General features: G+C 40.3%; 1 protein-coding gene across 4 annotated transcripts in view; it reads right to left on the bottom strand.

Annotated features, from left to right (window-relative positions):
* The window catches only part of LOC132099005 (voltage-dependent L-type calcium channel subunit alpha-1C-like), a 131,304-nt gene that overhangs the window by 86,232 nt on the left and 26,505 nt on the right, over positions 1 to 18,567 (bottom strand). For all 4 annotated transcript variants that reach the window (XM_059505351.1, XM_059505353.1, XM_059505352.1 and 1 more), the window contains exon 2: positions 999 to 1,341. In XM_059505351.1, the coding sequence (XP_059361334.1) occupies positions 999 to 1,341 (343 nt within the window). The remainder of the gene's footprint in view (positions 1 to 998; positions 1,342 to 18,567) is intronic.

The raw sequence follows: 18,567 nt of genomic DNA, 5'->3' as shown, positions 1-18,567 counted from the left end.
AAGATATACTCTATCAAGCAAAACACAAGCAAAAGGTAGAACAGAAGCTGCATCTGAAGTGGCATATAAACCACAAAAAAATATATTCACACCTGTAATGCAGCAAAGAGGAAATGACAGTCATGAGAATAACACATCACATTTTTTGTGTTTTTTTTTTTTTTTTTGTTCAGTGAGGCCTTTTATAATTTTTGTATTGCTTCATGCACCATTGCATAGTTATAGCAATGCAAAGAGGCCATAACACATCTGTTAAACATGCTGTAATACTAACAAACAGATAATGCAACAATTAATAACCACACCTATTGAGAAGCACTGCTGCGAATCAAAGTTGAAAAGAATACATTTATGGCCTGGAGATCAAGAATTTTAATTCATCTACAGTACGTCTTGTCTGAGGAGTTTATGAGCAGTCTGTAACTGTAACACTGATTAATTAACGTTCACAAAAGAACTGTATCCTCAGCTACCTGCTGAAACAATTGTCACAAACTCAATATGAGACATTTTTGGATATCGCTCTGGGAGGAATGTGTCTGCCATGAATGTAAATTTACGAACTACAGATAAAAAAAATAAATCTGTAACTTCATAAGTATTGTGTGCTCTTTAATGTGATGGCAGTTTGAGGCCCTGCATCAGTGTACTGCCTTTCAGATTCATATCTGCTCTTTCAAATGAAATATGTGGTGAATTAAAGCACAGATATATATGAACATTAGCGTTTAAAAGTTTTGGGTCAGTAATATACATATATATATATATATATATATATATATATATATATATATATATATATATATATATATATATATATATATATATATATATATATATATATATATATATATAATTTGAACTAATATTTGATAATTTTACTGGTTTTATTGCAGTCTTGGTGAGCATAACTTTAAAAAACTTTACCGACTCCAAACTTCTGAACAGTAGTGCATATACTGTATATGACAAACATTTCAGAGTTTAGTAAAGGATACTTCCATTCCACGATATTGATGCACGCCCTGCGGATGGGGTTTTTAAGAGTGAGGCAGAGAAGGGCTCGGGGTGGGCGCGTGGAGGCAGTGCTGGCCTGTTTCTTGGGTTTGGTGTAGGGCTGGCGTTTGCGCTGCGTGGAGCACGCAGTGGAGATCGGGGCTCCGGTGGTGCCCATCAGCTTTGCCTGCCGTGCCGCGTCGATGGCTGCCTGCCAGCTAAGGGAGGCGCCAGGGGTGGGAATGTGTTCTGGTGCAAGACCCAGCACCCCATCCCCGCCCCCCACATGCTCGTCCTCATTCAGACTGGGGACTGGAGCCAACGACGGACTGGAATAGTTGGAGCCTGCAGAGGAAGAGAAGGAGACAGTGAATGAGAACGTGTGAGAGAGACGTTAATGTAGCACTAACACAAAAAAAGAAAACTCTCTACAAAACACACACGAAGTGGAGTTTAGTGCTCTTTGGTTCTGAATTAATAAAGATGTTTTTGGTGTCAAATTTAAATATTTGTAAACACATTTTTGAAACCATTACCTTCATTAACTTGGCAACTTTTCTAATGCATTTTAGGGCAGATTTGAAAAGCCAAAAAATAAAAGATTTGATTGTTTTACTACTGTTCAAGCCCCGGATTTTCAGTCATTTAAGAGAGTTTATTTTATAGAAATCCACAGGGACAACAAATCTCACAGCCAGATGGACAAGTGGTTATTAAAACAGTTTGTGTGCTTGTCACGTGTTGTACTTGTCCAGTCAAAGTTATTAAGCTTGTAAATATGCAAATAAGACCATCAAATCCATCCACAAATGGGTTTAAAAATGTACAGTGTGAAATCTCAAAGCCTGGCAACCCAAGATTAAACACCCCTGGTATTTATTTGTAATAACTCCTGGGTAAACAATTTCAAGTGTGAAAAGCCAATCAGTGTTCTTTTATATTAGCGGTCTTGTTTTGAGGCATTCCAATATAACCATACTGGCCAACTGCAACAGAGTATTTGTATTATATCACACAAAACATCCCACATGGAAGCCCTGAAGGACTGTGTCTCATCTCCATCTGCAGTCTAAAAGCATAAAATCCAAAGAAAACCAACATCAAGAGTCCTACTGAAGTGTGTGTGTGTGTGTGTGTGTGTGTGTGTGTGTGTGTGTGTGTGTGTGTGTGTGTGTGTGTGTGTGTGTGTGTGTGTGTGTGTGTGCGTGTGTGTCAGGAATAAGAGCCAGAGTGAGATCAAAGTAGTAAACCACAGAACTGAAAGTTTCTCCGATCATGTACCCTCATTTTTCTCTCTACCCCTTCTCTTTTAAAAAAAAAATGCTTCAGCCCACTGAATAAGCCAAAGTCTGGATTAGTTTCAAATGTCATGTAATAATGACATCAGTGAGTTTGTCTATGTTAAAATATTTTCTCCAATTCCAGTTTAACATTTAGTTTTTTTGTAGAGTGACGCTGCAATGCTAGTGGTGCAGAAATCACATACTTTAGACGTCTTCATAGTAGAAAGTGCTGGGTTTTGGTCATTAGGATTCAGTAAAGTATGTTTGAGAGTAAGAAGAGAACTGGAGAGTTGTTCTGTGTTATCTCACTTACAGGAAGTCAAATTGGGCTTTTCTCGATGTCATGCAGACTCTCCTAAAGCACCACTTCTAATTACCATAGTAAAGCCATGCTCTGCATAAAGGACTTTTAAAAGGAAGAATCTCAGTTACTCATCCTGAAGTACCTACATTGGATTCCCTCTCTTGAGAGACAATCTGACACTCATTTTTTTCTAATTGGAAGATAAATTAGTTTCTTATTGTTAGGCACAAATGAACATGCATAAAAGCAGAAACATACAAAAAGAGCTACACACACACACACACACACACTTTTGTAAACCTGAATTCACAAAGCAAAGACTAGGTGTTAAGGAAAATCACCAAATTTCAAATCCCACGTTCATTCACACAGATCAAATCCGTACCTCACTGAAATCTTAATAAAGTGTGAGCCATCAGCTCTGACAGCCACTAAAGCTGTTCGCTTGGGAATCCATATTGCTGATGGATGAACTTAGATTCAATCACATTCTGCAACTGCATCACCACAGACACCAGGAGACCCCTTTCCCTCTGATCTGAAGCTTCTCTTGGAGCTTTTGTATAGTGAGTCACTTTAAAAGAGGAACATTCACATTGTATTTTAACTAGCAGCTTCAAACATGTTAACACGACAAATGTACACATATAAAACACATAGTATGAACAAATGGATGACTGTAAAAAATATAATTAAAAACTTTTTTTAAGAAAGAAATGCCTCTTTCACTCTAAACAAACAAACAAACATCCATTGGCATTAGCCACTATCAAATGATCTTGTAGCATTTGCAAGTATTGGAGGGACTAAGTGAGCTAGGGGAGGGGCTTATATACATTGAGGAGGGGCTAAAGGAGTCTGGGCAGAGGATAACTAGAGTTTGATTCCAAAATATGGTGTTTTTGTCCATATGTCACCATTTTCACTCCAGCAGCTAAGCAAACACACACATATCTCAGCATGTGTTAATCTAGTGTACTGCATGGAGGAGTGTATTTTAACACCACAGTCACACTCTCTCACATACTGTTTTATGAGTCAGCATCACCATTCATATATTCATCTCACCACACAAAAACACATACACCCGTTCACTCTCTCGCTCTCTCTCTGAGCTGTGCATAGAGTATTTTCACTGCTGCATCACAGCAGTGGATAATTTGACCACAACCGTACAAGAGAATAAAACATTACTGTTCTGATTTCCTGTTCTGATTTCCACTAGTTCATTTTGCTCTGCAGCCAGGCCATTCTGTCACAGCAGCACTAGGATAAAGAGACCCGTTAAACATTGTAAAAGAGGGAAAGATATTGTTTTTGAGGTGTGGTTGAGTGTGATATTGGGTGTTTCACTGGGTGTTTGAGATTTGCTGCCTAGATGAAGTTGGACACTTTCTGCTTCCTATAGTGAAGCTTTTGCAGTGTTTGCATACTTTACCACAGATGAAGTGGATTAGATGTAATATTTGTCAAATACACAAACAATTGTGAAGGTTTTATGTAGCAGCAGAAACACTTTTCATTCAATACTCTATGGACTGCTTAATACAGGGCCTGTATTACAAGAATAAAGTTTACAATAAGCCTGTACTACTTAAATACTGATAAAGTGGGGACTATATTTTTATCAGTTTTGTTTTGATAAACATGACAAAATATAACATTAAGATGAAAATGTTTTTTTTCCTATTATAAAAACAGGTTTTTTGTTTGCATTAGCAGAATTGCAAACATGTCCGAACAAACATGTAATGTACAACTACTCTGTCGTCATCAGAGCTTGTGCAGCTGCTCTGTAAAAGCTGCGCAGAATGAGCCAGATGATTGTATTTTGATGGCTGATGTCACAGTGATCTGGCATTGGCTCAATCTCAAGTTGGACTAAATTATAACTGGCATGTACTTTTTCAAATCGGACTGCAATTTGCAGGAATGCATGAACAGTACACATGAATTTGTACACACCTACTGTCTGGGGGTATGGAAAAGAGTGTGATATAATTTGGAGTTGGGTTAAGGGTGTGGCTTTGTTTGGGGGTGTGGTTAAGGGTGTGGCATTAGGTGTGTTTGATTTCATGCAGTGCTGCACAGACCAATCTGCGAGAGTTGCCGCTTGCAATCAGGGGCGGAACTGAAAGCATAAATATTGCATTTAATTCACTTCATCTGTGATAACGTATGTAAACACCACGTGAATGTCACTAACTAACGCGAGCAGAAAGTGTCCGGCTTGACGGCTCCATTTTCAACTCCGCACCCGACTGCAAGTGGCTGCTCTCATTGATCACCGTCTGTAGCCGTGCTTCAAGTCGAACGCCCCTTGTGGTTAAGGGTGTTAGGGATTTGGTTAAGGGTGTGGCATTGTTCGTGGTGTGGTTAAGGGTGTGGCATTGTTTGGAGTGTGATTAAAGGGGCGGTCACACTAGACTTTGAATGTGTGAAATTTTTTCGGACGATGCTACGATTCTGATGTGCTTGTACTGTGTCTTTTGCGATGGCATCAAAAGCGTGTTATATCGATCTCTCTCTCACAATATAAGATGCTTTCGATGCCGTCGCAAAAGACACAGTACAAGCACATCGCAAAAAAAAATTATAAAATCTGTCTGCATTCAAATGTACCATCTGTTCCTGTTTCCACTGAACCATGCAGCTATTTTATTAAATTTTTATAATATTTTGAAGATGCTACTCTGTGCTACAGCTAAAATTGGCGCTTCGTCCAAATTGGAATTTCTGTACAGAGAGGTCACACAGTGACGTGTCGATTTTCTACTGGTCCCACTTCTTCACGTGATGTGAATTCGCAAGTCAGAGGTCATCAAACTTGAACTTTGGAATGCAGCGAAATGTGAAATGCCTTGTGTTTCCGGTCTGACGCATTCGCATGCATATGAATGGAAATCAATGGAGCGAAAAGTGCAGTGTGATCGCCCCTTGAGGGTGTTAGGGGTGTGGTTAAGGGTGTGGCATTGTTAGGGTGTGTGGTTAAGGTTGTGGCACTGTTAGAGGTGTGGTTAAGGGTGTGGCATTGTATGGAGTGTGGTTAAGGGTGTTAGGGTGTGTGGTTGAGGGTGTGACACTGTTGGGGTCTGGTTAAGGGTGTGGCATTGTATGGAGTGTGGTTAAGGGTGTTAGGGGTGTTTTTGAGGGTGTGACACTGTTGGGGTGTGGTTAAGGGTGTGGCATTGTATGGAGTGTGGTTAAGGGTGTTAGGGGTGTGGTTGAGGGTGTGACACTGTTGGGGTGTGGTTAAGGGTGTGGCATTGTATGGAGTGTGGTTAAGGCTAGTCAGTAGTCTCACACTGACCATTTCTGAAAATACATCTGTAAAAAATGGTTTGCAAAAAAACAGTATGACAACATGACAAAAATGTAGTACAACCTGGTTTCATTCATACTACACATTTTCAGACTATATAGAACATAACTTTATAATATATAATTTACTTATATATTATATTATAATTTACTTAATCAAAAGCACTTACTCAGGGAATATGTTCAAATGCAGCCATGATGTAGCCAGACCTCTGACTACAGGCATAGCGAGTCTGAACCACATTACAACTCATTCTGGCCAGACACTGCTCAGTCAGCTAATAAGTGACTTTCTGTCTATGTAAAATATTTAGGGGTGAGTGAAAAAGAAACTAGAGTGTAAAGCATAATATAAGCATGTTACCAATAGTCGTTACTTTATCTAGTCAGTTTATTGGCATATTTCCTACACCCATATTCTTGATAGGTTTTTTTTTTCTGTAAAGCATGCACAAAAGGTGCAACTAGACAGTTTTTAATCACTAGAGATGCAAGCATTTTTACAATCTATGTATAGATCAATAATCTTTACAGTGATTAATTATCCAAATAATAGAGAAATAAAGAAAATATTTTAATGGTTTGGCAGGAGTTAAGCCTTAAAACCTAGAACAACATTACTTGCAGAAAGATCCAAACACAGGAAGAGACACAGGACCCTGTGGACCCTAGAACACTGACACACACACACACACACACGCACACACACACACACACACACACACACACACACACACACACACACACACACACACACACACAAGAGTATTAATAACATCCTTTTAAAATTCATCTGCAGAGATACAAGGCCAGAATAACCCAGATTCATAGGGAGAAAATGATAACAAAGGTAACTAAGCAAGAGCGGGATAGAAGAAGTGACAGAGAGAGCGACAGACCTGTATGTGGCGGTATCAACAGATCTTGCATCACATCTTGGTGAACTATGTTTCCTTTATTCAGCTGAGACATGCTACACTCTAAACATTTATATGTATATTTGTGAAGGGCTGTTTTAAAGCATAGCAGAAAACAGAGAGAAAGAAAGTGACACGTAATGTTCCAGTATCAGTCAAGTTTTGTCCCTGTTTGTCCCTGCTGGTAAATGCTGTAAGTAACTACAACATCCTGGGGCAAAAGCATCTTTCTCCATTGACAGCCATTCAGATGTCATTAGTGTTACTTAAAGGTGCAGTGTGTAAATTTTAGCAGCATCTAGCGTAGAGGTTGCAAATTGCAACCAATGGCTCAGTCCCCCACTAACCCCTCCCTTTAGAGAAGTTACAGTGCCTAAACAGGTAAAGATGTCGTAGGTAAAGACAGCAGACAGCTATGAGATTTCTTTTCAAAGGTAAATTAAGTAATTATATTTACTTGATTATTCAATAAATCAATGTTACTTGTTCATCATTGTGTCAGTGTTTTATTCGCAACAACAACAAAGTGACAAAACGCGCTGTGTAGAGCAGTTTGTCCCTTTAGGGCTACAGTAGAAACATGGTGGGGACTTCCATGTAAGGGGACCCACGGTGTATGGAGATAGAAAATTGCTCACAATCATAGTTATGTATATTATATTGCATTTCTGTCGATAGATCTTTGTAAATATTACACATTGCACCATTTATATATTATTATAGTATTAATTAATATTTTTAATGAATAATTTTTGTACTAAATTTTATTTGTATATTTTCATTTTTGTTTATATTTTATTTTAACCTATAGTTTAGATTTTAGTAATTTTGTTATGTGCTTTTGTAAAAAAAAAAAAAAATGTAGATTTCAATTTAGCTTATTATTTCATTTTTTATTAATTTCATTGAATAAATTGATCATTATATCAGTCATTAAATCTCATATATATCATTATATTTTAAATTAATTTCAATTAACGTCGTCATCAGCTTTTTGTGGTTTTTATGGTAGTAAACATTAACCCTGGTTGCCATGTATTGTAACCTAATTAAATTAGGCAAAAATAAAAATTATATGGAAAAATAAGCTTTTAGATGTTTTCCATCTTTTGGAGGGTCTTTAACGTATGAAATTGACTGATTTTCCCGTCTGCTGCCTTTGACGCCACACCTCAAGATAATCGCTATAGTGAATGGTATGTAATTTCCCTATAGCTCCAGAATGATTAGTCACATGACATTTATGGTTCTGGCTATTGACTCTCGAAAAAAATAAATGGAGGTCAAGTACTTCTGTGCAGGTCCTGTTCCAGCTGACAAACCAGCAGTGAGGTTAATGGAAGTATTAATATGTAGAAAAATATAAATAATTTTAATGTAAAAGCCCTTTATAGTGAAGTAGAGCTGGGCATCATAAAAGTTTAATTTTGACTTTATAAGTGCTGGGTTAATGTGGCACTGAGTCATCGCTCGATGATGTGACACGTGCAGCAGTGAGCTGTAAAGCACGAAATACTCACTGTTCATGACTCAGCAGGGAATTGTGGGAAATGGAGTAATGTTGACGATGCTCTGAAGCCATAAAGCTAAAATAAATAAGTCAGTTCTAAAAGACCCAACTACTGGAGAAGAAAATTAACCAATGACAGGATAATGATACCGAGATGCACACAGATCCTTGGCCACCTCGATTTTCTGTCCTTTCTCTATCACACACACACACACACACACACACACACACACAGAGAGACCAAAGAGTAAGACAGTGAGTGTTTGCTAAAGAAAGATACAGGCAAAACACAACACTTAGGCACTGCTTGTATTAGGCTGCTGTGTGTGTGTGTGTGTGTGTGTGTGTGTGTGTGTGTGTGTGTGTGTGTGTGTGTGTGTGTGTGTGTGTGTGTGTGTGTGTGTGTGTGTGTGTGGCATGAGTGGGCAGGGCACACTGAAGGTGTCATCCATTACCATCTGTTCAATTACATCACTGTTATCAAACTCAGCCAATCAGATCAAGCTGCTCAGTCACGCTTCACTGGTCCCTCAGCCATAGCACACACACGTACCCCTAAACATGACCAAAACCTTAACAAAGCAGGGCACCAACACTAACATAATGTTTACATGCCCTAGGATGTGTTCTCACATAATTAGCCGTCATTCAGCATTAACACACACGCGCACACGTGAGCCATACAGACACACACAGTCACACATGCACACCTGAGACATATATTCACACACTCAAACTTCTGAAATACACACATGGTGCACAGCTGCAACAAAGCTATTCAGCCTCTGCAAATCAACAGACAATGATGTCATAAAATAAACATAATTAATAGATACATAAATACATATTATTATTATTGAGGAATAGAATAGGCGTCGGAAAAAAAATATTGATTCATAAAAAGATTTGCCGTAATGTCAACAATAATTGACTGCTATTAAGAAAATAAACGTTTTTTTTTTTTTTGTTGTTGTTGTTGTTGTTGTCGTTGTTGTTTTTCTTTCTCTGTCTCATGATTCTGCTCTTTTGTCAAATAGCTACAGAAAATGTGTGTATTTCTAAGTTCTAGGTTCCAGCTAATAAATAGGCCTCTAATCAGCTGGACTGTTTTAACACAAACCTCTTAGTGCTGCTCCAACAGTCCTTAAAAGACCCACACCCATCTATATAGACAACACTGTATCCTAATCACACTGCTCCACATTATCTATTAGACATAAACATGTTCTGATTAGCTGTGATTGTATTTTGTTATGTAGCCTTTCTGCTTTTAGTGTGGAAAGGCAAATTATTTTTTGCTGGAACCCAGTTGTGCTGTGTCTAGTTCATGCTGTACACAGTAATTCTCAAGGCTTTCACACAAAAAAAGCAACAAGTAGCCTATAACATTAATTTAGTAGTTCCATTTCTTACAGTGGATTTACTGAGATGGGGTTAAACAAGGTATTTGCACTACAATAAGTGGGGTTATACAAGCAAACATGTAACTCCTCCTTCCCTTTCTCTTTCCTTCTTGGTGTTATGTTTTCTATTCTTTTCATCCGTTCCTGATGTCCTGCTCACAAACATTTAGACTACAGGACCAGGAGATAAGGTCACAGTCCAGTTATTTTAAGAAACAGACATCAGTCACTATGGAGTTCAAAGCATGTCTGTTTAATATTGGTCATCAACACACACACACACACACACACACACACACGAGTAGCTGTGGGAATGAGGGATTTCAGAGAGATGCCACTGAGGTTGTAGCTTAGACTCAAACACATCTACCATGAAATTTAAAACACACTTTCATACAGAACAATAACCTACAATGGGACAAAATCAACAAACCCATCATGATTTTGATATTTGCATTTTTGTGTTGAGCAGTGCTGAAATGTGCTGCTTAACAGATTTCTGGAGTTACAACAATAAAATAAGCAATATTGTTCAATGTCCAATTGGTTGTAAATCAATGGGATATTTTATTTATTTATTTGCCCATTTTTATCCTACACCAGGTAAAAATCAGGAGTCTAACAGCTTAGAAAAGTAAAAACACAACTCACTCCTTCAAGCCTAAAAATGTGCAAGTCCAGCAAGTCTAAAAATGAGCAAAAAAAAATTGGTGCACCCAACAGAGTAAAATTAATTTTTTATCTGACAAGTGTCAATAGCATCAATAGCCACTCTTCCACTGTCGGGCCAGTGCGAGCCAGTGGTTTAAACGGGACCTGTAGCACCGAGACCAAAATAGAGCTGCGTTTCCATCGTTGGGCCAGAAGCTCCGCTGCGCTTCACTAAAATCCACCCTTTACATGCCTCTCAGGAACAATGTCATGCAACCCCGTCATTTCACAAACAAAGAGAAGTTATCAGAAAACTATTAAGAAATAAGTCACTGGAACTAACGCGATCACAAAACGAAAATGTAAAAATGGCCATTTGTTTGCATGCTTTTTAAAATATTTAAATCCAAAAGCATCAATGTTTTACTATAATAAGTGATACATTGATCATAATTAATTAATTTATCAGGACTGAAAATTAGAGAAAGAAATAAAGCATTATGAACATAGCAGACATGGGGACTTGTGACTTGGTGACTTGGACTCGAGTCGACTCGAGTCGCTATTTTTATGACTTGTGACTTGACTTGACAAAAAATAAAATACTTGAGACTTGACTCGGACTTGGAAGTTAAAGACTCGGGACTTGACTTGACTTGAGACAGGATAACTTGAATGACTTGAGTGTTAATCACATTATGTTTTCAGTTTGAATATAAAATATATAAATTATTTTTAAAAAATAAAATTGATTACTCAGCTGGAGCGCAGGCTGAGAATCGCGTTGTCATGTCATGACATCATCAGTCATGCCCTCTCTACCTTACGCAGACCACGCCCACTTAGATCAGATATCACATCACATCAACATCTCAGCTTGAGGGGTACTGAGGGTCATCGCTTTTGTCGTCAATAATTCGCGCCTAAAAACGCGTGGAAATCGCTAGTCGCACCGCTTTCTCATTGTTTCCAAAGCGCTCGGGCAGTTGCGCCCCTGAGGCGTCGAGCGTGTCGCACCGCGTGCGAGTCGCGACCGCGTTGCTTCCATTATGAGCGCGCATACATGGTGGGATAGGCCACATCGTGCTCGGCTTGCAGACAAGACTCTCGAATCTTATATTTTGCAAGTGCAATACCTTGTAATAGAGGTAATGACCTTAATGACTCTGAGAGAGAGAGATTGTGTGTGTGTGTGTGTGTGAGAGAGAGAGAGAGAGAGTGAGTGAGAGAGAAACACACTCGTGCTTCACCTGATGAAGGAAACCCAAACTGAGTCTGACTCCAATCACAACCCCAACATTCAGAAACTAATTGACAAAAATCTGAAGTATAATTATGATGAAAAATTTAAAAAATGAATTTGAGCTCCAAACCAAACTCCAGTGTTATTCGGCCCTAAACAGAACCACAAAACTGGCAAATTACTTATCACTCAAGCAATTAAAAGAAAGACAAATCCTTTCAAAATATCGACTCAGTGATCATGATTTGGAAATAGAGATTGGTAGACATAAAAGATCCTGGCTACCGAGAGAAGAGAGGCAAACACTGTGAGCTGAATCAAACAGAGGATGAGAAACACTTCCTTCTTGTCTGTCCCAAATACAGCACTACAAGAGAAACATTCTTCCCACAGTTTGAAGCTTTGAATCCTTCATTCTTGTCTCTAAATGACTCGGAGAAACTACTCTATATACTTGGAGAGAATGAGACGGCAGTCACAATAGCTGCTAAATATTTATACACCATACACACCATACAAAAGGGATCATTTATTGTATTCAACTGTTTTATTTTATATTCTTAATTCTATATAATTATTATTATTAATATTAGAAATATTATCTGCTGCTGCTATTTTTATTGTATTTTATTGTAATCATATTTTATTCTGTATCTAAATGCTAAATTTGGCAAAACTGTAACTCAAATGTCATGCCAATAAAGCAACTTGAACTTGAGAGAGAGAGAGAGAGAGAGGAGAAATGTAAGAAAGTTTAATGTTGTATGTAAACTGTGTTTGAGGGGAAGTCGTGGCCTAATGGTTAGAGAGTCGGACTTGCAATCGAACGGTTGTGAGTTCGAGTCTCGGGCCGGCAGGAATTGTGGGTGGGGGGAGTGCATGTACAGTTCTCTCTTCACCTCAGTACCACGACTTAGGTGCCCTTGAGCAAGGCATCGAACCCCCAACTGCTCCCTGGGCGCCGCAGCATAAATGGCTGCCCACTGCTCCGGGTGTGTGTTCACAGTGTGTGTGTGTGTGTTCACTGCTCTGTGTGTGTGCACTTCGGATGGGTTAAATGCAGAGCACAAATTCTGAGTATGGGTCACCATACTTGGCTGAATGTCATGTCATGTCCTTTGTGTGTGAGAGAGAGAGAGAGAGAGAGAGAGAGAGAGGAGGGGGGGGGGTGTTCAGAGAGGAGTCTGTTGGATGTTTAGCTGTTATTTGTTTTATGGACTCAATGTTGAAAATGTAAAACATTTCTGTTGGCAGAAGTGAACAAAAATAAATAATTTTATGAAGTTACAATTTTGTTTGATTCCATGATGTATTTTACTGAACATGAGTATTTACAATGCAAATCCAAATTATTTTAATTTACTGTTACTTATATCTTGTCTTTTAACTTTATTAAGATCAGATTCTGCAGGTAAAATTACAATAATAAGGTGACTTGACTTGGACTTGACTTGACTTGACTTGACTTGACATAACTTGTGACTTGACTTGACTTGCCCAAGAAAAAAATACTTGGGACTTACTTGAGACTTGAAGGTTAAGACTTGAGACTTACTTGAGACTTGCACATGTGTGACTTGGTCCCATCTCTGGAACATAGCCTGCTTATTCAGTCAAGTCTGTTTCTGTTTATTTGTAGTCACAGTAACCTATATACATCACATTTAGAAAGAATGATAATTTCTATATTTTTAGAACCAAACAAAAACCATTATTATATTTTTATGACATAGGCTAGGCGGAGCTAAACTCTTGAGATGAGACTTATGACAGATAAAATATGTTACTAAATAAATACATGATTGTGATAGAGAATAAGAAGCTGACGTCTGATTTCTTCAAGCAGTCGTATACCATGTTTAGTAAGGTAATGTTAATGCCTAGCGTGCACATCTTTTGCATCACTTATAAATATTTCTGCCTTGTATGGTACTTATAATCCACATCGGATCAAGTTATTTCAAACACTCGCTGCTGACTTAAAGTGAGTTTTGAGCTCAACTTATTTTAAAAAGTTTTTAATGCTGGTGTTATAGCTTAGCTTTCTGAAATGATTCGAGGTGCTGACCCTCTCCAGACGCAGAGAAACTCCGCCTTTGTTCATAACTATTTTGGCACAAGGTTTTCGTCGGGCCAAAAAACCCGGGCCTTTGGCCCCAAGGAAGCACTGACGAGGCACGATCAAGCCCCGGAAGTGACAGTGGAAACGTGACTGCCCCTGGCACGCACTAGCACACCCGCTTTTGGCCCGACAGTGGAAACACGGCTAATATACATCAAAAAAGTCACGTGACTTTGCTTCATCAGATCATGTGATTGGATAACTGCACTAACTAGTGCCACAATCTCATCACACATCACACCATGTCAAATGTTATTTAATAATTTTCCAAAGTCCAAAGCCAAAAGGTATTTGGAAATCTCAACTGCATTCCCAAACATCAGACATCCGAGCGCAAGATAAAATGACAGTGTTAGTTACTTCATTTAATAATTTATTATGTAAGAAAAAAGAGCCACAGACTAGTTACATTTCGCGCAAGGTAAATTCGCAACTGAAGAAACATAGTTACTGTCATTTGTATTATAAACTACTGCTTTGACAATACAAAAGACTCGAAAACTGGAATGGAAACTGGAAAATTGGCACTTGATCCTGAAATTAACTTGATTCCAACCCAAACCACAGATCTGCATTCACAGACATCTCAGCAACTGCTTCATATATATTGGACACGTATAGGTATGGCGTCATGAGGCCTTCATACGCTGAGTAAAATGTTCCATTGTGATGCAGTCTGGCCTGTTTATATACAACCGAAGTGCAGCTGGTTTTCATGGAATTCGATGCTTTTTAGAAGGAAAGTCAAGACATGAATGAGAGTCCTGGAATTCTGAACTGGAATTTGGCCCAGAGGATTCGGTAATCTCCGTCACGAAAAGAGCCTTGCAGCGCAAACCCCACTGGTCCAGATTAATGCTGCGTTTAATTTGGAGCATGAATGCTGATTCTTATAACTGCGTTTCTCTCCTAAACCCTCTCACACACACATTAGAGTGACTTCATCTCATCTTCATCTGTCTTGTTCTGTCTGTGCTTTCTCCCTTTTTCTCTTAATTTATGCCTGTGTGTGTAACAGCTAAATATGAACTCTCTTCAATAATGTATAACTTACTGAATAATATATAACTCATCAGACCATCTCTTTTGCTCTCTCTCTCTTCTCTCCTTCCTCCACTGCCAATATCACTCCCTCCCTCTCCTCTTTATCTGTTCGGTCAAACTCATGCACCCTGCCTCTTCCTGTCTTTTTCTAAACATCTTTCCCCTCTTCTCCTCTGAATTCAGAAGGGCAAGAGGTGACCTGTGAAGGTAGCAATACCTGTGAATTTATTTTGTTTGTGAACAAAGTTTGGATTGTGTGAATTCACATGCCTTTTGTTGCCCTTGAAAGATCCAGGTGAAACTGTGATTATATTCAAAATCGATGAACACCTTAAATGCAGTTTAGTATAAAAATCAAATCCTTAAACAATCAATACTACACAGCACATATATGTAAGTCATGATCAACTTCATATTAAAGCGGTCATATGATGCGATTTCAAGTTTTCCTTTCTCTTTGGAGTGTTATAAGCTCTTGGGGCATAAAGAAGATCTGTAAAGTTTCAAATACTAAAGTCTCAAACCCAAAGACATATTCTTTATAAAAGATAAGACTGGTCCAAGCCTTCCTAAAGCACCTAGTTTAAACACGCCCCCCCACATGTCTATGTTACGATGTGGGACAGCCAATCACAAAGCATTGGATAGCTGGCCAATCAGAGCACACCTTGCTTTTCAGATCGATGAGCTTTGTAAAAAACGATGCCTTTAAAAAAGGTCAGGCACAGAGGAGAAACAACAATGTACAGCATGTGGAAAATAATGTGTTTTTTGAACCTTAAACTGCATAAACACATTTCATTATGCCAAATACACAAAATAGTGTTCTTCTTATGGCGCTTTTCCACTACACAGTACCAGCTCGCCTCGGCTCACCTCGACTCGACTCTGTTTGGTTTTCCACTGTGTAAAACTTGTACCTGTACCGGCTTCCAGGTACTTTTTTTCGTACCACCTCCGGCGAGGTTCCAAGCGAGCTGAGGCGATACTATAATGTGACGTGAAAACACAGCAGACTGCTGATTGGTCAGAGAGAATCGTCACTATTCACTGCGTCATCATTACACTCCTGTTTTTTTCAGCAGTGTTTCGTTTTGCTGCTCTCAGCCTCTCCTGAAACAACGTTTGTCTTCTTGCTGTGAGAAACAGCCACATCCCGAGGATCAAAAACAACATGCACTCGATTTCCTCCATTGTCCTGTGTGTGTGGGTAGCGGGTGTGTGTCGCGTAGAAGATTACTTCACGGCAGTTTCCTGCAGCGTCGCTATGACAACCAGGTACTATTGTGGAGGTACTATCTGCAATGGAAAACGGAGTGAAAAGCGAGCCGAGCCGAGCCGAGTCGAGCTGGCATTCTACTGCTTCCCTTGCAATGAGAAAGAGAACAGGAAAGGGCTACAGCAGAAAATGTTATAATAGTCGTATTTCTTAAACAAATGAAAAGTTAAGAAACTCTGGTTTAGACCTTTTTAACTCTCAGTGGTACAGTGGTAAGGAAGTGATTGTGAAAGGTTAAAAGGTTCCACCATTGTTTTTTTTTCTTGTGGGTTCTGAAGGAGCGTTTGGAAACGGAAAAGGCTAATACATCAGATGTGGCTTCAGACTTAACAACCGGAAGGTTACAGGCTGTAATGATTTAAGACTTCCTAGTCCTTGGCAAGAAGGAGGCGGGAACCGGCGGACAATCAAATAACATTTTAATAATACAAAATAAACACAAAACAGCGCACCAGCCCCTCACGGATGACTGATGCGCACAAAATAAAACCAAAACCTAAAATAAAAGGTTTTCTCTCATGCTTCACTGTCGTCGCTCCAGTTTTATATCCTTCCATCTCCTCCATGGGCCTCGAGACCGGCGGGTCGAACATGTGTAGCTCATCTCCAATCACTCCACCGGCCTCGCTCCCAAGTCCCTCGGCCCGCCCCACTCGTCACATACCCCAATCGCCCCTGGCAGGCCGGGGGGTATTCCTGAGACTGCGCTCTACTCCCCCCCCCCCTCCCTCCGGGGGGGGGACCGCTCACGGGGACCTGCGGGAACCTGGGGGTAGGACAGACGAGGCGAGAGAAACGGAGATGGAAGGAGGAGCGACAGAGACGAGAGAGGGGAGAGAAAAAAAAAAAATTCCAGTTCCCAGACGCACTGCTGCTCGGCCCTCCACCAGCTGGGTGATCTCCTCCGCGGTGCCTGGCGGTGGTACTGGACGGCCCTCGGCGGACGGCACGACACTCCTCCGCCGCCCGGTGGACGGCGACGGCTCCTCCGGTTTTGGGCAGCCGGCAGGAGTCCCCCGTTCCCTGCTCCTCCGGATTCCTTCATGGAGGCAGCAGGCTCCGGCCCCCTGGCGAACGGCCCCGACTCCTCCGCTCCCTCACGGACGGCAGCCGCCCCTCCATATCGTGGGCGGTCGGCAGCGAGCTCGCCCGCCCCCGGCAACTCGCTCTAGTCCACCGCCTCGAGCATCCATGGCGGCATCCTCCTCGCCTGCTCCGTGGCACCGCGGATTCACCACAGCGGCGAGGGATCTTCAGCAGGGCGTCCCTCCTTCTCCCGGGCTTCGGCACCACTGTAATACATTAACCCTTAATAATCATCGGGAAGAAGGAGGCAGGAACCGGCGGACAATCAAATGAAACTTTAATAACAAAATAAACATAAAACAGCGCACCAGCCCCTCACGGACGACTGATGCGCACAAAATAAAACCAAAACCTAAAATAACGCCCAGGCCTGGTCCTCTCTCGTCCTTCACTGTCATCGCTCCAGTTTTATATCCTTTCATCTCCTACGTGGGACTCGAGACCGGCGGTGGGTTGCAGGTGTCACTGATTTGCCCAATCATTGCCGGCCTCACTCCTTGTTCCCACGTCCCTCGGCCCCGCCCCACTCGCCACACAGGCATTACTTGCAAGTTACAGAGGAGAAATATCTTGCTTCATCTAATGGACATTACTCAATCCTGCTTTTGTCTACTGTAGCATGGACACATGGAGAGTTTGTAAAACAGATGTCAATTTTTAAACACCAACCATGTGAATAGAGTGTCCAAATTCACATACTTTACACAAATTCACTCTCACTTCACTTGCGAGTAAAGACAGGAATTCTTTGATGTAAAAAATGCAGGTGAGTGCTGTACTTGATTGCGGATAAACAAGCACAATTTAGCCACAAGGAATAATGTTTTTGGTACTTTTCACACTTGGTACTGTTCATACCAATGATGCTAACAATATCATTAACTATAAGGTTTAAATAATCATTCAAATTCCATAAAAAACTCGATAGCACAACTATAACGGTAATGACACAAAGCAATATTTTTGTGAGGCATTGTGGTGCTGTCCACCTATTGTTTGCCTACTATATCAAGATCATACTGAATATTCAACATCCTACTCCCATACTGCTTCTTGCAAACTGTGTTGAAGGGAAGTATGCAGATTCGGCCACCTGTAACATGACTGTAACAAGAACTGGGTTGAGTTCAAAACTCTTTTCAGTTCTGAGATGTTATTAGCCAGTTTAACTGTCATCATCACACACAGGCGCTCACGGTAGCACTCTGGAGGGCTAAAATAAGAGAGAGAAGCAGAAAAAAAAGACAGAAGATGTAATTGGGTTCACGTCTTTTCTTCAGGAGTGCATGAGTAACTCTAATCTTCCTCCACTGCCCTAAACCAAGATTAGACGGCTCCTGAGACCACCTTTCCCTCACTTCAGCACTTCCAGTGCTCTGTTCTTCACCCAATGTGAAATAATTAACTG

This window comes from Carassius carassius, chromosome 22 (genome assembly GCF_963082965.1).
Source record: "Carassius carassius chromosome 22, fCarCar2.1, whole genome shotgun sequence".
Lineage (NCBI taxonomy): Eukaryota > Metazoa > Chordata > Actinopteri > Cypriniformes > Cyprinidae > Carassius > Carassius carassius.
The sequence above is the reverse complement of the archived record's forward strand: the minus strand, read 5'-3'. Positions and strand labels throughout refer to the sequence as shown.